Source organism: Bemisia tabaci, chromosome 3 (assembly GCF_918797505.1).
Source record: "Bemisia tabaci chromosome 3, PGI_BMITA_v3".
Lineage (NCBI taxonomy): Eukaryota > Metazoa > Arthropoda > Insecta > Hemiptera > Aleyrodidae > Bemisia > Bemisia tabaci.
The window spans coordinates 10,794,073-10,815,068 of NC_092795.1; the positions used below are offsets into that span (position 1 = coordinate 10,794,073).

A 20,996-nucleotide genomic window follows, 5' to 3' on the forward strand; every position below is an offset into this window, starting at 1 on the left:
GTCAAAGAATCTTTTCTTCCGTACTTTATATTGCTTGCAGTGAAAAATCATTGTATTTTATTGTAAGAATCCATTTTCATAGTTAAACTGTTGCATTTTACTGAAGTTTTGTATAAACTGTTCTTCCTCAAATTCTGTATACTACTTTTTAAGGGCGTCCTAATACCTGCCTTATTCACAATGTGAAATAAACGGGTTGTCCCAAATGAAAAGATCTGTTTAAAGAACATCCATGGATTTGGTTCATTGTGTGTGATGGCCACATATACATTTAGTGTACTCTTTGTTGCATTCATACGTTTTGAAGGGGTATCCAATGAATGCATAGCATCGACACGATGGCAATGAGTGTGGGAGAAAGTAGGTCACTATCGGGATGGGACAATTCCTCCGGCGATCCTACCGTCCCGGGCCGGCATCAAATGAATCATCAGAACCGGCATCAAATAACGAAACAAGAAAAAAAAAGTGCAAAACAGCAGCAATAATTGGAGCCAAGTAGGAAAAAATGAACCGCTGCTTACGTCAGTTACCGGCAGAGGCGTCCAATAAATATCGATAAAACCAACAATTTTATTCGGTGGAAGTAATTTGATTTTGAACTCAACCGAGCTATCGGATAACCCGCTGGCTATTATCAGTTACGTTGTTGAATTATGTATTTATAAACATTCCTTATCAGGGAAATATTTTTTAAAATGCGACAGTTTAAACGACGTTTGTTTTCAGAAAAAAAAACAACTTCACAATGTATGCGTAAAGCTACTTTGATATTTGTAGAAAATCTTTTTTTTCCAGTTTTAAAGTCACAATACAACAATTCATTCAAAACAATTGTTCAAATCTTTAAGGTTTTGTATTTGTGCCATCTAGTGGAAATTGATTGCATTCCTTAAAATCACAGCTCCAGTCCTTCCCTGGTAAAAATTGGCAGTGGAATCTGTGTTCCAAAATACTATACGAGGTCTGTTAGATTAGAAACCGGATTTTGGTCATAACCAGACCACAATGCGTCCGAATTAGGTTTTCTTGAGCTTTCCTGATAGCTGGAAATATACTTAAGAACGCCACGTTCACAGATCTTGTTTATTTTGATCAGTGTTTATTCTGTGTCGTCTTGAATACGAGTAAGTCAGGTGCGTTTTGCGATTTTCATCATGCGATCACTGATAGAGCAAAGATTCAACATTAAATTTTGTTTTAAACTCGGTATACCTTGTACCGAAACTTTTGGTATGCTAAGTAAAGTTTACCAAGATCATTCTAAGAGATGTTCCCACTGTTTTGAATAGGTTAAACGATTCAAAACTGGGCAGGAGTACGTCGAAGATGAGGAGCATGGGATCGACCCTCAACGGCAACTGACATTTGTCACGTGGAAGAAGTGCGGGCAAAAGTGCTCGAAAATGGTCGTTTCGAGCTTATTGAACAGAGTAATATTTCTGAAGGCTCTGTACATACAATTTTCATAGAATATGTAGACACGCATCGAGTTTCGGGTACACTTGCCCCTTGATTGTTGTCCGTTGAACGAAAATCAAAACAAATGTCAATTTTTCTTTAGCTGCTTGAAACGTTCTAACAATGATCCTACATTTTTGGATAGGATAATTTTCGGTGACAATACTTGAGTGTACGGCTACGATATGGAGACGAAACTCCAATCGTCCTTGTGGGTTGAAAAATGTAGTGCAAGACCGAAAAAAGAGAGACAAGTTCGGTCAAACATAAAAATCGCAAAACACCCTTGAGGTTGCCTTACTTCAAGCCACATACCAACGAAACTAATTAGGATTTTTCAAATTTGTGACCGTAGCGTTCTTAAATATATTTCCAGGTATCAGAAAAGCTCAAGAAAACGTAATTTGGACGCATTGTGGGCTAGTTATGACCAAAATCCGGTTTCTAATCTAACAGACCTCGTAGACCTACAGCCGGCTGTAAGATTTCCAATAGCTTCTATAGCCGGCTACACAATTCCTTATAGCCTTTTATAGCCCATGGCGACTAAGCAACAGCCAGGCGATAAAGTCTGTGCTAAACGTTACTAATTACGGATGCTAGGACTTAGTGAGTTTTCGGACAACTGCTCTCTTTTTGGGCCGTAGTATCTTGATTTATTCTGCGAGAAAAGCTCCGTACTTTCGATGGATGCCTGCCATTCCTAATATATTAGAGCGGCTTCAGTTTTGTATGATACTGTGCAATACCTCTGGTGTGAAATAGTTGCTTCAAGCGCCGTGGCACGCTGCGGTGCGGCAGGCGGGTAGCCAGTGCAAAACGCGCATTAGCCCCTACAAACCTAACAAGGATACTTCACGCGTTGCGCAATGCGTGAAGTATCCACGTTAGGTTTGTAGGCGCCGGTGCGTCGCCGCTCCGCTTTGTGTTAGGCTCTAATATTTAATCTGGCGGAGTCAGCGTTATTCAACTCATGATTTTGAAATGTTTACACATCCTGTATGGATTATTCTCGTTTTAATTAATAAAAAAAAATATGTATCAAAGGAAAATATAATGTGTGTTTTGTAAATATTAAAGTGGTTCCGTATCAAACTAATGATTTCCAAAGCACACGAATCTCTACACAATATCTTATAGCCTTTTATAATCGATGGCAAAAAAGCAACAGCCGGGCGATAAAGTGTAAAGCCCGGCGATAGGAACTATAGCCTGGCTTCATAATTTTTTATCGCTTCGTATAGCCCGGCCATATGATTTTCTCCGCATTCTACAGCCAGCTATATGATTTTCTGTAGCCTTGTTTAGCCGGCTATAAGAATTCCTATGGTATTTTGAAACACAGCTCCTCACACCAATTTTTACCAGGGTTCCTTAAATCAATGTCTCAGTTGGTATAGTGCGTTTTCGATCAGGGAGAATGGAAGGTTTCCATTTTCCTCGGTGCTTTTGAATTAATATAAATTTTTCTGGCATAAAAACATTATCAAAAGCAGCACTCACCTTCAGCATATCTCCTGACAATTGCTGTTTTTCCTGAAATCAAAAATAAACAATATTTTATTTTATGAAGCATGGTATGGTATACTCGTAAAATACCTGCAGGGAGAGAGAGATCATAGCTAGTGGTGAATTAAGGCTCCAACCTTAGTCTCAAAGTCTTGTTTACAATGTTTCTATTGTAACATTGACTGATTCGCCTGGTGCCACATTTCTGGAGCCCTTATGAAAAATAGCACGGAGTTCATATTTCATCGAAAATATTTTGAAAACAAGGAAAAATTTATACGTCGGAGATTTCAGAGATCAATTCTCCAGATTTTTCTGAGGAGTTTCATGGTTAATAGATTACACTTTTTTCTCAAACACACCGAACATTCGACCTTGAATTTTTTTTCATCAACTTGAAACATGACGTTTGGTGTCAGTTAGAGAAAGTTATTTTCCATAGGGGCCTCAGAAAGTGGGCACTAGGCGGCGGATCAACCAATCAAAGGCGACTCGTAAAAGTAGCGGGTGCCGATTCAAATTGCTGATCTTCTTTTCTCTTCGATGAAGATACCCTGCTCAAAAGTGTTTCGTTTTGTGTAATACCCTCAAAAATTCAAAGCTAGAGCGGTGTTTCATGAGGTATCACGATTTACATAGTGTCGAATCATTTTCAGGCGAGAAAATCTGAAAGGGTAGACTCCAAGCCCCCAAAAACAGGAGCCCTTCGCAAACTTTCTCGCTACGACCTGACAGAGGCAGAATAATCGCACAAAAGAAAGAACATTAGAAGACCCATTATACCGAATCGACGGCGGAATTAAAAACGAGGATTAGTTCGACCCGCGGGCAGACAACCTAATTACACAGGATTGATCGGTTCCCCGGCGAAAGTTCGTTGTTCACGTCCCTCCGTGGGAACTTCGCAAGGGGTAGAGTGAGTAGGAGGTATCCAAGGCAGAGGAGCTCGTTACAGCCGCCAGCGTTCCAAGACGAAATACCTCTCCAACTTGGTCAACTTCTCACTCTTGAAGATTCCGCGAACAGTGCTTTTGGCGATGAACACCGATGGAGGGGGAAGGAGGGGACGGTCATAAATATTTACTCTGGAGTGGCGATGGTGGTCGCAGTAGGATAGGGGCAGGCAGCGCGTCACGCGGCTATTCCGAGAACTAATAAAATGCGGCCTTTGACATCGGGTCGGCGGTTTGACACGCTTGTTGGAGTTCCTGAAATGGTCCATCTCCTGCCAAAATCCTCGGTCAGAGCCCTGAGGGAGGGTTTTGAAAGCAGGGAGCGTTCTAGGAGCACGTGCTTCGCTTAAGGGAGCGTTAAAAGATTACATTACGCATTTTTTTGGCATTTTTGAGCCCCCCCCCCCCCCCCCCCCCGCAGGCCCCCTGTAACACTTTTGTGACGTAGGTGTCTGTCTATTTATTTACACGTAAAAACAAAAATGGCGTAATGCTCTACTTGACTCCTCCTCCTCCTCCCTCTCCCCCCCCCCCCCAAAGCGTTACGTTATTTATGGCGTATCAAAGGGGGATTCTGAATCAGCGTTAAATGGATCACTAGACAAGGTACGAATTTAAGCATTCCGGTACATGTTTCTTAACCAAAATTTCACGTAGAACACGATTCGCGCAACGAAAATTACTGAAACCAACTCCTAACGAAGATATTAACCTTTTCATTTCACATTGGTTACGAGGAATTTGAACTGCCCGCTCACAAGAAACTCAAAGCTCTACGTGAGTCAAATCGCGCACGACAACGGTCTCAGCAAGTTTCTTAATCGAGCAATATTCATTTCCCACCATGTGTTGTTCGAACTATAGGCAATTTGCTATAGCTGAGCCAAAGCGTCAAGATTGAGGTTGCCAGATTTTTACATCGCGCAGAGACTGTCATGATAACGTTTAGCGCGCGATGTGAATCACGTAGAGCATTGAGTTTTCACGAGCGGGTGGTTTGAATTCACGCATCAAGAATCATTAAATATCGTTGTGAGGAGTTGATTTCGATAATTTTCATTGTGCGCATCGTGCTCTACGTGAAATTTTGGTTACGGATCATATATCAGAGTGCTGAAATTCGTACCTTGTCTAGTGGTCCATTGCAACACGCGAGGGAAAGGGAATTGAATCTTGGATCTCCAATTACGTAATGATCTAAATTTAAAAATTGTGATTTTTTTTTTTTTTTTTTTTTTAGTAGCAGCGATTTATTGGCTGCCTTTTGTTGGAAAATCGATTAAATTGTGGGGGCGATCGCCGCTTAGCACTAAAAAAATAAGGTTGGCCTCGGATTTGCGCTTTTAGTGCGTTATTCAAAACTGAGCCGGTCAGAAATGGAAGGGAAAGATGCGGAACCTATGAGCTTGAACGCTTGTAAGCTATCTATCAGAGGTTGGTTGCCATCTTGTGGAGGGTGGTGTGTTCCCCTCTCACCCTCCTCTTTCTCACTTTCTGTCTCCTCTGCTCTGCATCAGCATAGACTCAAATCACTCTGATTTAATTCACTGTGAGTGGGGGCCGACAAAAATTCGCCACCCCTATTTTTCCCCTTATTTTTTCTTTTCTTGTTTTTATGCTTTGGCTTAATTTTATTCAGGAGTTTTCCTCTGCGGCGTAACGATTTTGAAAATATTACTAAAACAAATTAAGAAAAGAAAGTATTATTTATTTGAAATTTATCTTCTCATGTGAGTAATTTTGCCATTGTGGGTTGAGATCCATGTGTCCCATGTCTAAATTGGCCGCTGTGACTGTAGTTTCAGTTATCTGGTCAGAGAACTTAAATTTGATAAATGATGCACGTAATTTAAAAGGTATATTCTGCCTATGAGGGTTTTTGCATATTGAAAAATACATAACCAATATTTTGCAGGGTCTCTAACAGTGTATTAAGTCCGAAATAAGTACGCTTTATCAGAAGATCTCGTTTAATATAGAAATATTGGAAACCTTCATCACAAACATCAGCTGACGGTCATGACAATGATTTAACGCCGAGATGCAACTATTGCTGCTCAACGTTTGTCCGTGTTGCATATGGACACAAATGAAGGGGCCTAAAGTTCCTCGCCGACGGAAATGCGTGCGAACTGAACAAAGTGATACCTGAGCATGCACTGATTGTGTATTGCAACTTAAGGCGGAAGATCATATAGTCGGATTGAAGTGCAAGCTTTAGAGTAGACGCAATAAAGGTGCTGCCCAGTCAAAATACATGAAGATCTTCAAATTTCACCCTGGTCTCTAATTATTTAATTATTTTTCTGTTAAATTTTGCAACTAAATGAAACTCGAATTCTTTGTGTAATCTATGTGATCGCCGGGGTGTCTAATTATACAAATAAATTCCACTCGCAATTTACCGAAAACCCCATTAATTCATACGGCCCATCCATTCATACATCCATTCTATCATTCATTCATGGATTCATTCGTCCACTCATTCATTCAAATTTAATTTCTCTTCCATTTTTCTACTTCATAAACCTCGAGTCCATCGATCCTTCCTAGCTATGATTCTAATCTTGTTACGAGCATTCTTTTAAATACGTTACAGATTGAAATTATCTTGTTTATGAAAGTATCAATGAGCAATCCTGTTCGGGTGCCTCTTCAAACAGACGAATTTATCAATTCATTAATAATTCATTCAATGCCCGATTCATTCATAGTGGGAGCATCTATGTATATGATAAAACCAGTAAAAACAAATTAAAAAGAGAAACACATAAATTGGGAAAAAATCCAAACATATAAGTCAGGCAAGGAGCTTTAATCCTGTCCATACGATCCCGGGCAGTTCGGCAAATCTGATCGTATTTTTTTCCTATCGATAGTCTAGAAAAGAGATCAATGATTTGAAAGGCAACGTTGACTGATAAGTCTATACTCTGAAAGAACTTTGCTCCCATCATTATGCGATAATTCTGGTGATAACAGAAGTCGAATATAAACTACTTTCTCAGCCCTTAGCCCTCAGGTTGAAGTAAAACGAAGAAAGGTGGGAATACCTCACAACCGGGGTACCTTTTTACTGTTTTCTTATTGTGTTTTAATATAAATGAACCATGAAGCATTATAAAAGGAGGAAGAAATTTTCTAGATGTATCCATGTTGATTAAGTCAACAAGATTTGAGATCACAACCTGGAAAGATCGGAGCTAAAAATAATACCGGGAATCATCTGGGCACATTTGATTACGCACTTTCACTATGTGCGACTGTATACACTCTCATTGTGACGCCACGCCTAGCTGATAGTAAACAGTTACCGTAGAACTGTTTTCTTCTCCACTCCTGTTATTTTGGTCTATTTAGATCTTGCGTCCAATGACCTAATTCTGAAGCAACCTGACAGAGTGGCATTTCGAGTGATAAAAATTTCAAAAATTCTCCTCATAGATTGCTTTCTGAAAATGAATAACCGACCAAAAATCGTATTGTGAACTCTAGGAGAAATTTCTCTGGATCGTTGGTTCTTCGGTGAATATTGCGTAGATTGATTGGGAATTTCGTCGTTTCCCGCACGAAGGAACGTAAAATTCGGGGGTTGCGAACTTGATTTAAACAATAACATTTTTTACGAAAGTAAACCTGCAAAATTTTCGTCGGAGATTTGTCTGATTTTTGCTTGAGATCAGAAGAAAAATCAGTAAAATTTTCACTTCAAAATTCCAAAAATTATGCCGGTAAAAATGCACTTCGCGCGTAAAAATTTGGCAACATTGAATTGCAGTCACGTTCTTTTATGAGGAAACTGACAATTCACAAAAAAATAAAAAATAAAACGGACATGGTTAGACAACACCAGACTTATTGCACGGAAAAAAAAACCTCGTGCGTGGGACCCGAAGTTTAGGTCATATGGATCTCTGAAGTTTTCGGATTGAACAGAATCTGAACACTTTAGGTCCAGCTGCTGAGGTTTGGATCACACATCTGAAACTTCGGTTCTTACATCTGAAGTACTTCAGATGTGAGAACCGAAGTTTTTCGGATGTGAGAACCGAAGTTTTTCGGATGTGAAAACCGAAGTACTTCAGATGTAAGAACTGAAGTTTCAGATGTATGATCCAAACCTCAGCAGCTGGACCTAAAGTGTTCAGATGCTCAATCCGAAAACTTCAGAGATCCACATGACCTAAACTTCGGGTTCCACGCACAAAGTTTTTTTCTCCGTGTGTGTGAAAAGCGAGATCAGAACGCTATTTCTATATTTTATATTTTATCGATTACGTTAATGAGCGACTTCCGATAAAAACATCTTGTCCATGCTTTCTAAAAAAATAACAGCCAGTTCAGAGTTTTTGGTCTAGAATTTTGTCAAAATTGGAAAACTAAAAATCAAAAAAAGCCGCAGAATTACTAGAGCCTGAGCTAGCTGATACCTATGATTTTGACGGTGTACAATGATAATTACGTCTTAGGGTACCAATTGGATGTATTAACGCTGAAAAGATCAATGGGCGGATGAATATAACATAAAAAAAGTAAAATTTAGCGCGCAAACTCTAAGCAAAAAGTTCCTTTCGATTCAATTTATTTAGTTCCTTTCGATTCAATTTATTTCCACACAATTCTTTGTGACATTGATGCGTCCAATTCTGAATCATTAATGTTCCAAAATGTGTCAAAATCAGATGAATAGACGATGCAAGAATGACTATACAAAATTGAGGAAAGCCAATGATATCGAAGAGGTAGGTTTCCATTTTCCGCAAAAGCTACATTTCACTGCCATTCTGTCGTCAAAAAATTAAATTTTCTTCCACCCAGGAATTATTTTTTAGGTAACTGCAATTTGGTTTTCTTATTCTTTGATGGTGGAATGTTTGGTATGCAAAATGGCGAGCTGAAATTTCTGATGTGGGCAGAATATTTTTGCGCAATCAGAAATTTTGTGGCTTTTTAGCGCTACGAGTCTTAAGGTCAAGCGAGTAGAAACACGTGATTTTAAAATCTTATCACTACGATAAAGTTTTCGTGAGAATTTTTTTTTTTTTGCAGAGAATCAACTGATGCATTGCATATTCGTTTGATTATGTAACGAGGAAAAGTTTCGAAAGCCAACGCCCAAGAAGATATTGAGAATTTTGCGACGTTGTAAGTTTTCGACTTCTTTATTTTAAGCATTAATTGAAGAGTGATCTGTACAGGGTGATGTAAAATTATAGCATGTTTTGAAAGGTCTCAAATAGACTAAACCACACAACTCCTCTGAACATTCATTCCGATCATTATTTTTCTATGGTGACACTTCGATGGGAATTCGTACGGCAAAAAGGAATTGCGATGACCAGATCCATGGTTATTTATCATTCCTAAATGGTCATTATCTGATGTGTGGCGGCATGATTCTTTAGTTTGATAGACCCAACCGGTCTTCTAGCTCATAACACTATCACACAGTAGCTAATTGCCATTGATTCTCTTTTTTAAAAAAATTGTATGGAAAAAATTTAAAGGCAACCACCATTTTTTCCCTCCCTTGCGTTTGTGATGAACTTAGTCGTATTTTTTCCCGCCTTTGACGAATAAAATTATGGACTTAAAACTTTCTTCTGTCAGGAATGGTCACAAAAGTTTTAAAAATAGATTAGAGTAAGGATTTGGTAACTTACCAACGCCATAGTCCCCGATGACTAAAAACTTGAAAGTCACAGTTTTCACCTCGGTGGGATATTTGATGTAGTCGAACTCATAAAAGTCATCACAGTACGGAATATCCCTGTTATACAGAGCGGGCATTCTCCGCAAGTTCACTTTACTCTAACACACGTTTTTTTTCACTCGAGAGAATAAAATGATGCACTATTCTCTTTTTAAACACAATTGTCCTTTTCAGAGACCGCGCGAAACTTTCTACCACCGCGTAAGTTCGGGATTCTTGTTTCAAGAGAGGACATATGACAGCACGATACGCAGTTAACCTAACTTTTCCTCGTTGTATAGGGACCGCAGCGTGGAGGAGATCAAGACTGCGTGTGTTTGTTGACATTCGAAATGCGGGCTTCCGTTACGGTAATAACAATCAGACAAGCGGTGTTATCGTCGGCCAGGTTTATCGGCTTTCGTTCACTTGTTGGCTGTCGGTTATTTTTGAGATTATCACTCACGGGTCTGAGGAGGTGGGATCGAGTCGAGATTCGAGATCACTTCCCAGTTTGAACTTTACATGGTTACGCCGTGTTAGGTAATGTAATGATGCGGCGATGTTTACGATGAGTACTACGTAGGTACAATACGGTGGTCAATTAACCTACTACATTGTCACCTCTTCGAAATTTCTCACGTCACACAGTGGATGGAGTCAATAGAAAAAGTCGAACAAAATTTGGAAACTTTAGGAGCTTGTAACTCCGTATATACAAACTTTTGAAGTTCTGAAAGCGGCTTTTTTGGTTTCCTTGTGGAATTTTCTGCTAAAGGCACCCTTTAAAATTTAATATGTGTCGAAAGAAACATAAACATTTGCAGTTTTCGTCAAAAATTTTATGTCCGACCTTTCTGAGTGGCTCGATCCATTGTGCGTCGTAGTGATATTCGTTTATATTTTTTTGATAATACGAGCCAAAAGTTCAACCATCAACTAAGGGGAAATCTACGTGGTACCGTCAAGAGTAGGTATTTATTCGATTAATTTTAATGAGGCCCGGTTTTATCACTTCTCGTTACAGATTTATTCCATGCATGGTTAAAATGTGACAAATACTCTGGGTACCTGTTAAAGTTTAACCAAAGATTCAGACTTGCAGTTCCAAAATGTCGCATCAGGACCAAGAATATCATCTGAACCGTGAAGTGTGCCGTACAAATCCTGAAATTTCTTAATATAGCTTTAAAAGTTTCATTTTACGAGAGGCTTTTAACCACAAGGCGTATGAGTGCAGTTTTTGCTAGGAATAAGTGTTTGAAGTTTCGAAATTACATGGATCCTTACGGCGAAAAGTAAGTTCGAACTCACTTTTTGATGCTTAAAAATTTGAATTTGGGAGCGAATTTTTTACGGAATATGAATTAAGACTAGCTTTACTTGAAATCATCAATAATTTAATTTTTTCAAAAACTGCACTTTTGCGCCTTGTCCTCCAAACCTCGCAGTTGATTAAATTGGCCTCAATAAATCGTCGTTTTCCAGAGAGAAGAACTGCTCAAAGTTGCTAAATTTTCGCTCAAAAATTGACTTTCACCAGGAAACTTTATTGCGCGTGCTTGTCTGGAAAAATCGCTGAATTATTTTCTGATTTCACGCATTAGTTACTAAAATTGTGGCCAAAAATTTTCATCGTCGTGTAAAGATTCGAATTGTGCGGGTCAATTTCGAAACCATGGCATCGCAGGATTTTGGATGATGGCTCGGCCTCAAGACAAACTTGTTATGGAGGCCTCGGTCCAAGCATAAGCAAAGCTAAATATTTTCTTTTTTAAGGAAGATCCAGTTTTTCTTAGAAAAAATTTAAGGCGAATGTGCACTCTGATTTGTTATTTGTCATGTAATTTTGGTTTTTAGCAATATGTTATTTCACTTGATTTGCATGGAATCTAAATTAGGAATTTCAAGTCATTTTCCAATTTTTACTCAGTCTAACAGTCCATTACATTACTGCTCTGCTACCTATCACGACGACACTTGAAGATCCTTCATTTCGTTGGATATGCAATTTGACCACCGGAGCGTTAAAATAGTTGCTCGAATTCAATTCATCCACGTGCCACAAAGGAGGTTCCTGAGGAGGTAAAAAAATCCCAAGATCCATGATGCGAGGTATATGTGCGATCCAGTCAATTTTTCATCAAGTCTGTGAAAAAACCTACAAATTATTAATTAGTGTTTGAAAATTGGAAGTATCCGTTGTGTAAAGTTGAAGCAGACCTTATTGAAGGATGGTAAAAGTAAAAAATAATTATGCCAGCCCTCCCCCCTGCGTTCCCTTTCCCGCCTATAAAAAGCTATGAATAGCCGTCATCACGAAATGCGTCGGACGATTTTGTCTAAAATTCAATACGAAACCCCTTTTTAGACCTGTAATTCATTTTCTTTTGAGTCCCCCAAGGAAATTAATTTTAGGTTTGGCGGCTGAAAACGGAGAAAAACCTTCCGAGGCTTTGCTACCCACATTTCATTACAGCATTAAGGTGCTCAAAGGGAACGACAAATAAGTCCAATCAAGCTTTGAATTCTCCGTCGGCGCGACTGAAACCTTTAGATGGAGTAAAACGCGGCACCCTGAGGTTTGGAAGTCATCAAGTTGGGAATAGCGTCGCAATTAAATAATAGTTAGGATTGCTCTGCCGTGTTGAGGAAGAACGCCGTATGAACATTCGAGAGTCGCCAAATTTCCACCGATAAAGTGTTTAATCTGTAAGAAAGTTATGTATATTTGTACTTGAGAATTTCAGGACATTTTAGATGAAAGTGCGAACATTATTGTCTGCAAACCTGAAAGAAAAATATTCATAACTTTCTCAATAAAGTCGTATTTTATCGAAGGAAATTTTGCGACGCCCTAAGGTTCATACGTCATTCTTCGTTAGCATGGCAGAGCTCATGGATACTGCACGGTTTCATGAGGCTCGAAGCAAGGCTGTCAGTTTATTTACGGCAAAATATTTTGACGTCATTGTAAATTAATATTTTTTGCATGGGCTGAGGTTAATTTAGGAAATACACATGTAGAAACGTAGCAGACCTTCAGAGGGTTCTGGTAAGATGGGCATTTGCTTTTCTTGAGCTATAGAGAAACATATTCTCTCAAGAAAACATTCGATTCCTGGTTTGAGTAGACGAATGATGGCCCGTGAATGTTTAAGGGCTCCATTCAAAGGGCTCGTAGAATATTGAAGAGACACGAGTGGAGAGTTTATGAGTTTAGGGACCGCTCATAAACTACGTAAAACTCTATTAGAAAGAGGGGGGTAGAGGAAATAAGCGTTACGCAATTTTGTTTTTATACATGTGAAGAGACAGGGAACGACGTTACCAAAGCGCTACGAGGAAGCCGGGAGTGGGAGTCAAAAATTTTAAAATATAGCGTTACGTATCTCATGAACGGACCCTTAGATAATGTGTGCACTTAGGGAGGGGGGCGAATGGTCGTATTTATGCTAAAACTGACCGTCTAAAAATTAATTTAACCACAAAGAACTATGTACACAATATTTGCGTTCTTATTCATTGTAGTTTTAATGTACCTCGTCTGTCCACAGTTCTTTTCAACATGATTAGTCCAAGTTGTCTCTTCAATATACATTAGGATACACGGTTCGAAACAGATATCTCACGAGCATCTTATCTGCCAACCTCCCCCTCCCACCGCCAAAATATTGCTTTACCACTGATAGCACTTAAAAAATTGAATGACTTAAGTTTGAGCATAACGCTCAAAAAATCGTGTGCACAATCACTCGTGAATCATGTATATAATCCTAATCTCTGAATTCAAGACAAAATTTTAAGTAGATTCTTACAATTGCAGCCACTTGAGACTCCTCACGAGATTCCTTTTGAGAGAGCTAATTGACTTAAATATGATAGCCGGAGCAATTTTCGAGTGAAATTTGTTGAGAGCAATGACTTGAGAAACGACTCTAAATCCCTGCACATACCTATAGGTACATTGGATGGCATTGCGCAACAGACCCCAAGTAGCATTTTCCAGCGGATAAATCGCAATAATTTAAAATTTAAGTTCGATTTCATTACGATTTTTTTCCGATAATCTCGCTAGGATCATCAACATCCGAGCGATTATCTTCAATCTTGTCGCGATTTTATCTCATAAAATTGGGGTTTTATTGCAAATTCATGCGATAAAATTGCAATTTATTATCCGATAATATTGCATACATCGACGTTGATAAAATTGCGGCACTTTCTCTGATCAAATCGCAACTTATCGCGATCAGTGCTACTTTGGGGCAGCCATCTATACATAATGTATATCTATGTACGTCTTAGAGCCCCCGTAGGTATTAGTATTTTGTGGCAATCAGGACTTATTGAACGTTATGTGTATGTATAAGCATCTTAGTTATTGCATGGTTTTGTTTGTTAAGAAATTAGTAATGAAACGTGAGTTTCACAGGCACTGTACATACGTAGGTATATAACAGGCTTTATTATCAAGGTTCATTTTGATTTTTGGCAAGTAGGACGTTTCAGTCAACAGATGAGTAAAAACCAATTTCTAGTCAATGAGTGGACTTGAACATTTTCAACGTGCTCAATAGTTCTACATGAGATTTTGATGGAAAAAACAAACAAAAAACATTGGTGTTGAGTCTTGTTTTGAGGTCTGATACAGATTTTCACACTTATCAAGACCAGCTCGCCTTCAATAGCGGGATTAGGCAATGTGAGTGGCTCAGGAGCACTAATAGTTGCTTGCAGTCGTTTGATTGGATCCATAACTGTGTTTTATACACTGACGCCCAAAGTTGAAACAAGATGACACCTCCATCGCAGCTACGATGGAAAGCTTAAGATTTCTTTTGGTTCTAAAGCGTCCAGCTATGGATTTTCTTGATTTGTTTCTTGCATTTTTCCGAGAAATTTTCCACGGCTGTGGCAACAGACGAGCCGAGCGTGTCGCGACTAATTGGCCCGGGCAAATTACAAGCAGAGTTTTTTCTCATCCCTCAGGACTCTCTTGCAACCCCATCTCACCCCTCCCCGGGTGGCACGGAGCGAGTCATACTGTGTTTCTCACTTAATTAGTCGTGTCCTTTCTTCGCTAGGGTCGGGGTCGCCAAGTATCAGCGTAAGCTCGGTCCACCTTTGCTTATCTAAGTAGCATTGGCTGTCAAACAAAATGAAAACACTTTTAAATTTCAAAGAGAAAACTCTTTAAAAAAAAAGAGTTAAAATGTCCAAGTTATCGGAGACCCTTCTCCTTTTTTACGTGAGAATGCTATCTCGCACTTTTACAAGTTTTTGGTCAAAGTGCGCGGAGAGAAAAATTTCGTGCATGAGACCCGAAGTTGAGGTCATATGGATCTCTGAAGTTTTTGGATCACGCATCCGAAAACTTGAGGTCCAGCTGCCGAAGTTCGGGTCACACATCGAGGCACTTAGGTCTGTACCGGAGTACTTCAGATGTCTTACCCGAACCCTTCGGTAAATACGGAAGTACTTTAGATATCTGGCCCGAACTTCGGCAGCTGGACCTCAACTTCGGGTCTCATGCACGAAGTTTTTTGTTTCGTGTGCAAAACCACCCATGTTCATTACGACGTTTCGAAATGTTCGCTTCTAATCAATTTTCTCGTCGAGAAACAAGTCAGTTTTTAGCTTGAAATCTGTACAGAATATTCTGCTAACAGAACAGAAAAGCCATGGACTTTCTCGAGGTATTCCAGTGACTATTTTTCCAAAAAAAAAGATAATGTGATGTAAAAATGTGTAAGAATGGATGTGTCTCTTGCGTGCAACAAACCCGTTCACTTTACTGCGGCAGGATCTACTTTTTTAAGGATAATGAAGGTTGAGCATTATTATTCATGATGCTAAAAATTAAAAAAAATAACTGTTGATGAACTTACGTAAATTACAAAAATAAATGTCTTTATATATGATAGTGACACAGTTGATGATGTATCTTACTTTATTTACACTTCAAAAAAGGCATCGAAAGAGAAACACACACATCAGAAGCGAATAAAAATATTTTCCTGGTTAGTATAAAAAAGTGATAAAAAATCGAGGCAACCATCACAAGTATCATTTTCAAGTGATTTTGCTTATATTCGACAGCCATGAAAAACATGAGATGATATGTACAGTAATGAATGAAATAAATAAAGCCGGTGAACAGCTTTGAGAACTTGAGGAGCAGAAATCAAAAACCTGGTAAGCGTCATTAGGTGTTGCTAACATTGTGAAGGGTGCTCCTCACTGTTAAAGACTCTGAACGCCCTCGCTACATGAACTTTTCAAGGGAGTTTCCCCTTAAAATTGACCATATTTTCAACACAAGAATGGTGATTTCTAGGTATCTCGATTTATGTTAAATGAAACAATCAGTTGCACAACTTCGACAAGTACCTGATGACCCTTGCCAGGTCTTGAATTTCCACTCCTCAAATTCTGCCTTTGGACGAGGGCTCTTGAATGTCCAATAGTCTACACGTTTGACCTGTAGAGCGATTGAGGTTGATCAGAAATATCTGCCGGATCTTTTGGCAACGAAGGGTGCTTGCGGAACCATCTGGCTGACGACGACCTGGCTGAGAAATGCGTTCATTTGCTCCCGGATCATCTTTTTGATGAGAGGTTTCCGCTCGTTCAGGAACCTCGTGCCCACGTCGTTGGCCATCGAGTTGAGCAGCACGCTCAGGAACGGATCGTCGAACACGCCGTTCATCTCCACCTGAAACATGTGAAATCATGAAAAAAAACTGGTCACCTCCAACAGTAGCAAAGTCAAGCATCAGGCCAGTTCCATTCAAATTTATGCATTTGGAATATTAATCTCATCCGTGGTTAGAACTAAGGAGCGGCGAAATGTGAGAAATTTTAATAAATAATAATTACGTAACATATTGTCCCTCTTTAAAATTATAATTTAAATCAATTTTTCGGTGAGAATGGGTCAAAAAATATCCCGTGACGAGTCCCTTTGGGGCCAAGGAAATTCTCCAGACCCACCTGTGCAGCTAGGGGTCTCTCAAAAATCTCTCTTGGTAGGGTGTTTTATAGTGTCATCAGAGGCGGATCCAGGAATTTGGTAACACCAGATTTTCGCCATTTAAACCTATGCTAAATAATCGATTCTGATCGGAACACCTGGCCCCTCCATGAATCGATATATTTCTATAGGTTTAAATGGAGAAAAGACTATATTGCCAATTTGCTGAATCCGCCAATGAGTGTCCTCAGACTTGATGAGGTGCCCTTCAGCTCCCCTACAAAAAGTTACTAGTTCTACCCTTGCTCTTATCAAATATAAATTTGCCCAGATTTTGAGCGAAAAACGCATTTCCGAGCTGGTTTTATTTTAACTTCAAAAAAGAGACATATAGTTGTTTGCACGATAAGATTAAGAGTCAAATGTCGACAGTAAGTTACGATTAGTGATTGTAGCATCAGTGGATTTGCCGTCGGGAACCCCTATTACAAAGAAATGCTGAGGTTATTAGCATCAACAATTACTAGCAAATCTACCGTAAAAGTATTCCTGTGCGCCATTTTCTTTTTCCAGTCCATAACATACTGTTAGAAATTCGCTCGTAAATGCGAGAGAGGTAACACTGAGTGGAGTCAGTAGCAACGATCCCTAGCCAGATCGTATCTTTACGATGAATAAAAACCGTTCTTTACATGGGAAAGTAAACACAAATCAAGACGGATTTAGATTCGGATTCAGTGATCCCGCGAACAACAGCGACAAATTAACGAGAGCTACGGATTTCGTTCACAGCGATGAGAGCAAAAGCTGCTCCTCCCCCCGAGGCACGGTAACCTCACCCCTATTGTTGCCATTCTCACAAGATCCCTCCATTATACATTTAAAAAAAAAAATACATAAAAAACGAAGCGATAAATTCCGATACAAATCATAAAAATGCGACTTTTGTCGTTTTTCTTTTTTAACTGAATGTCCATTATAAACGATTATATGTGTTTTCTTTTGGAGTTTCGCGGAAAAGTGTTGCACGTAACATTTTGAAGAGGGAAGGAATAACAGAGTGTTTTAGTTTGTACATTGTCTACTGCCTCCATGATTCAAGGTGTCCCAGATTTAAAGCGCCATGACTACATGAGCTTTTCCTATAGCCTCAAAACACGACTTTTTTCATCTATGAAGTTTTCTTTTCCAAAAGTGCCCCCAGCTGGAAGAGTAGCCTCCGAACTTTTGGGAAAATCGTCATAGTCCTCAATTTTGTAGAGAATTCTGGACCATAATTCCCAAGATCAAGAAATTCCCTTTGATGTTTCAAAGCTGAATTCATCCATGACCTCAGAAAATCGATATCTCAAATTAAAGGTAGATGTCATGATATTTCGGCTTTTTTAGGGTAAACAACGTTGTATGTCTCACCGTGGAGTCTGCAAAAGCGCCCAAAGAATTCGAGTGATATGAGTGCAACGTGGAATTCGCTCCAAGAGCGTACAAATTGCTCCGTAGAAAGAGTAGATTCTGCCCCGCGTTCATATCACTCATGTTCCTTAAGCGCTATATATAGATTTCAGAGTGAAACATATACCAAAATACACACAGAGCAGCTTTTCGCTCCATTTGACACCCGAAATCCCAATTTAATTATGGGGCTTGGGGCTATGGATAAAGTTAGAGCCAAAAATCATTTGAAATAGCTATTATCCGTAACTATAAGTTCAAAACCGTCACAGTAACTCAGAAAAAAAAAACTCCCACGTTCCAAAAAAAAATTTGGGGAGCCTTAACTTCGACTACAGCCACATTTTAAAAAAAATTCACTGAAAAAAGAGTTACAAGCTATATAGACGTACCGTTCGTTCCGGGTTCAGAGACCGAAAGTTCCGGGCACTGGAGCCATCGCTTCGACTGCCTCGGGTGCTCCACCCGGAACTTTCGACCTCTGAGCCCGGAACAAGGAGAGTACGTCTGAATAGCCCATGAATATACTGCTTCAACGGCCGGAATATTTTTTCCAGTGTTTATGGAAGAAATGAGTCTCATTTTGAATCATCGGATCCGCTTCAGCAGTCTAACAGTTTAACTTTAGGACACCCTGTATAAAAAATTTTATCCGGGCACGGAGTTCACAACACTGCCGTGATAGCGAAGAGAGCCGTAAGTGCAAAAATGAAGTTTTGAGAAAACGGGCTCAGAAGCTTCTGACAAGAACATTTTACGGAAAGAGGCCTCCGTTCTTTGTCAAATTGCCACTAATCGTCCGGAAGACTCCTAGAAATCGTATGGATGATTAAAAATCGACTGATCTTATTTCCATTACATAAAAAGGGTATTTTTCATTTTCATGCTAGGTTATTGTTAGACAAGACAGCCGTAAGTGGTATCTTCTGCATGCTTTCGTGGTTGCGTTTTGGACGCACAACAAACACATTTTCAGGTTAGAAATCGGCAGAAGAGGGCGGCACCTTACTGGAAAGCACTGTTTTCATTGGCTCTCATGCACCTGCGGCTGTCTTGAAAAAACTATGTCATTTTTTGTGCACTTACGGCTTTCTCATACGTCTTATTTTCATTAAATTAGGATGAACTTCGCTGTTTTAGCTGTCTAAGAAATTTCATCTAAAAGAGTTTAGACGAATTTTGAAGAAAACTCGATTTCGAAAATTTTGCACTTACGGCTCTCTTCGCTATCACGGCAGAACATGCAAGGCGAAAAAATCTAAGAATTCCGCACATTCGGCAACTGCTGCTGCATGCAAGGAGCGGAGCGCGAAACAAAAGCATGCAAAGGCGTATGAAAAAAGCGCAAAAAGCTTCCGAGCCTTTAACAAGAATAGGTTAGTGCAGGGGGCAGGCGGGGTGGGGGGTGGGAAGGAGCGGGGTATTATAATCGGCGGAGCGGGAGCTGGAACCCTTTGAGGAGAGAATCAATTGAAGCTTAAAGTGACACTTATTTTGATAATAAATCTCTCGTAGTTTTACGATCGTCGGCATTTTTGACGAGGAAAATGGGTTGGGAGCGGGAAGGGGGAGCCTCTCCAATCGCAGCGTTCCTTTCCCGGAGCGGGGGTGGTGGCGGTTATGGTTGGCAGGAAAAATGCATTAATGAGCCGTGTTGTCGACTCAGCCCCCCGTGGAGCGTGTGAGTGCATCGTTTCCCTCCATTTATTTAAATAGACCTCTATTTGCGCGTGTGCCGATAATTTTTCCGGATATGAGTACGTTAGACTGAAACTTTAACCCACAACCTAACCCTCATAGGCAGATCTACACACCTCGGAGTGGGGGGCGTAAGGGGCGGTCGAGGGGCCTCTTCCCGGAAAATGTTTGAACTTTCGAAGTACCTATCTATATGTAGTTTGAGTCAATTTTGTCATAAACAATTACAAAATATAAGCGTCTTTTCTTCTTCTTTCCTCCGTTCCTTCCTCCTTTCTTTCATCTACTTTCCTTCCTCCTTTTTTCTGGCAAACGCGGGGGGGAGCACTCCTGCACCCCTTACCCCCCTCCTTTATCCACCTATGCTAATCCCAAGGAGACGCCGTAGAGTGTGGCACTTCCAAGTTCCTCGTTACGCAGTTTGCTTTCTGGTAAGGCGTAGTAGGTGTTCAAGCCTACTCATAGCAACGGTGTTCTTTGAAATTCCTTCATTTCTTTAGGTATGCAATTTGGTCGCCGATATGAGTTGAAATGTTTGCTGGATGTCGAAGCAAAATGCCGAGGCCAAGAAAAAAAGAAGTTTAATCATATAAAGTACAGAATCCATGGTAAAAATTGGCGATAAGAGCTGCGTTTCAAAATAACATAGGAATTCTTCTAGCCGGCTAAAGAAGGCTACAGAAAATCATATAGCTGGCTGTAGAATGCGGAGAAAATCATACGGCCGGGCTATACGAAGCGATAAAAAATTATGCAGCCGGGCCATAGTTCCTATCGTCGGGCTTCACACTCTATCGCCTGGCTGTTGCCTTTTCGCCATCGATTATAAAAGGCTATAGGGTCATTCCACGCCTAGGTAGTCCGGGGGGTATTTTTTTTCCCCCTCCAAATGACCCAACGATATTTATTTTTGGACTCCTTAATACTCCTAGTTCTTGGAAATATATGTGGTTTACCTTCGTTTTGTTTTTTTTCTCGCAATTTTTACGTGTTTTGTAACCCCGTTGCTTAGCTTTATCCTACTGTAAAAAGAGTGACAGTTTGGTAGCAATGTTTTCTGGTGTTCCCACCAAAACCAAGTTTCAGGTTATGCTGGGAGTTGTCAATAAACTGATTCAATGTGCTCCTGCAAAGTTTCAATTTTTAAAAGTAATTACCGTATATTATATGTAACTTTTAAAACTTAGTGTACTGACTGTCACACCCGTTACGCAAAACATGGGTTTTTTAATGTAACTATTTTAATTCATGTCAT

The 20,996-nt window shown here is 39.8% G+C and overlaps 2 protein-coding genes across 5 annotated transcripts in view; both read right to left on the bottom strand.

Moving 5' to 3' along the window:
• The window catches only part of LOC109044370 (ras-related protein Rab-32), a 37,016-nt gene extending 26,933 nt beyond the window's left edge, over positions 1–10,083 (bottom strand). Inside the window, exons 1-2 of one of the 2 annotated variants that reach the window (XM_072297744.1) lie at positions 9,587–10,083; positions 2,965–2,997 (exon numbers count right to left, since the gene is read on the bottom strand). In XM_072297744.1, the coding sequence (XP_072153845.1) occupies positions 2,965–2,997; positions 9,587–9,713 (160 nt within the window). In that variant the 5' untranslated portion in view covers positions 9,714–10,083. The remainder of the gene's footprint in view (positions 1–2,964; positions 2,998–9,586) is intronic. The other variant, XM_019062077.2, reaches the window with a different exon arrangement.
• A 5,424-nt stretch (positions 10,084–15,507) lies between these two features.
• Positions 15,508–20,996, bottom strand: part of LOC109044334 (uncharacterized) — a 62,364-nt gene continuing 56,875 nt past the window's right edge. For all 3 annotated transcript variants that reach the window (XM_019062019.2, XM_019062014.2, XM_019062015.2), the window contains one exon: positions 15,508–16,333. In XM_019062019.2, coding sequence (XP_018917564.2) covers positions 16,121–16,333 — 213 coding nt within the window. In that variant the 3' untranslated portion in view covers positions 15,508–16,120. The remainder of the gene's footprint in view (positions 16,334–20,996) is intronic.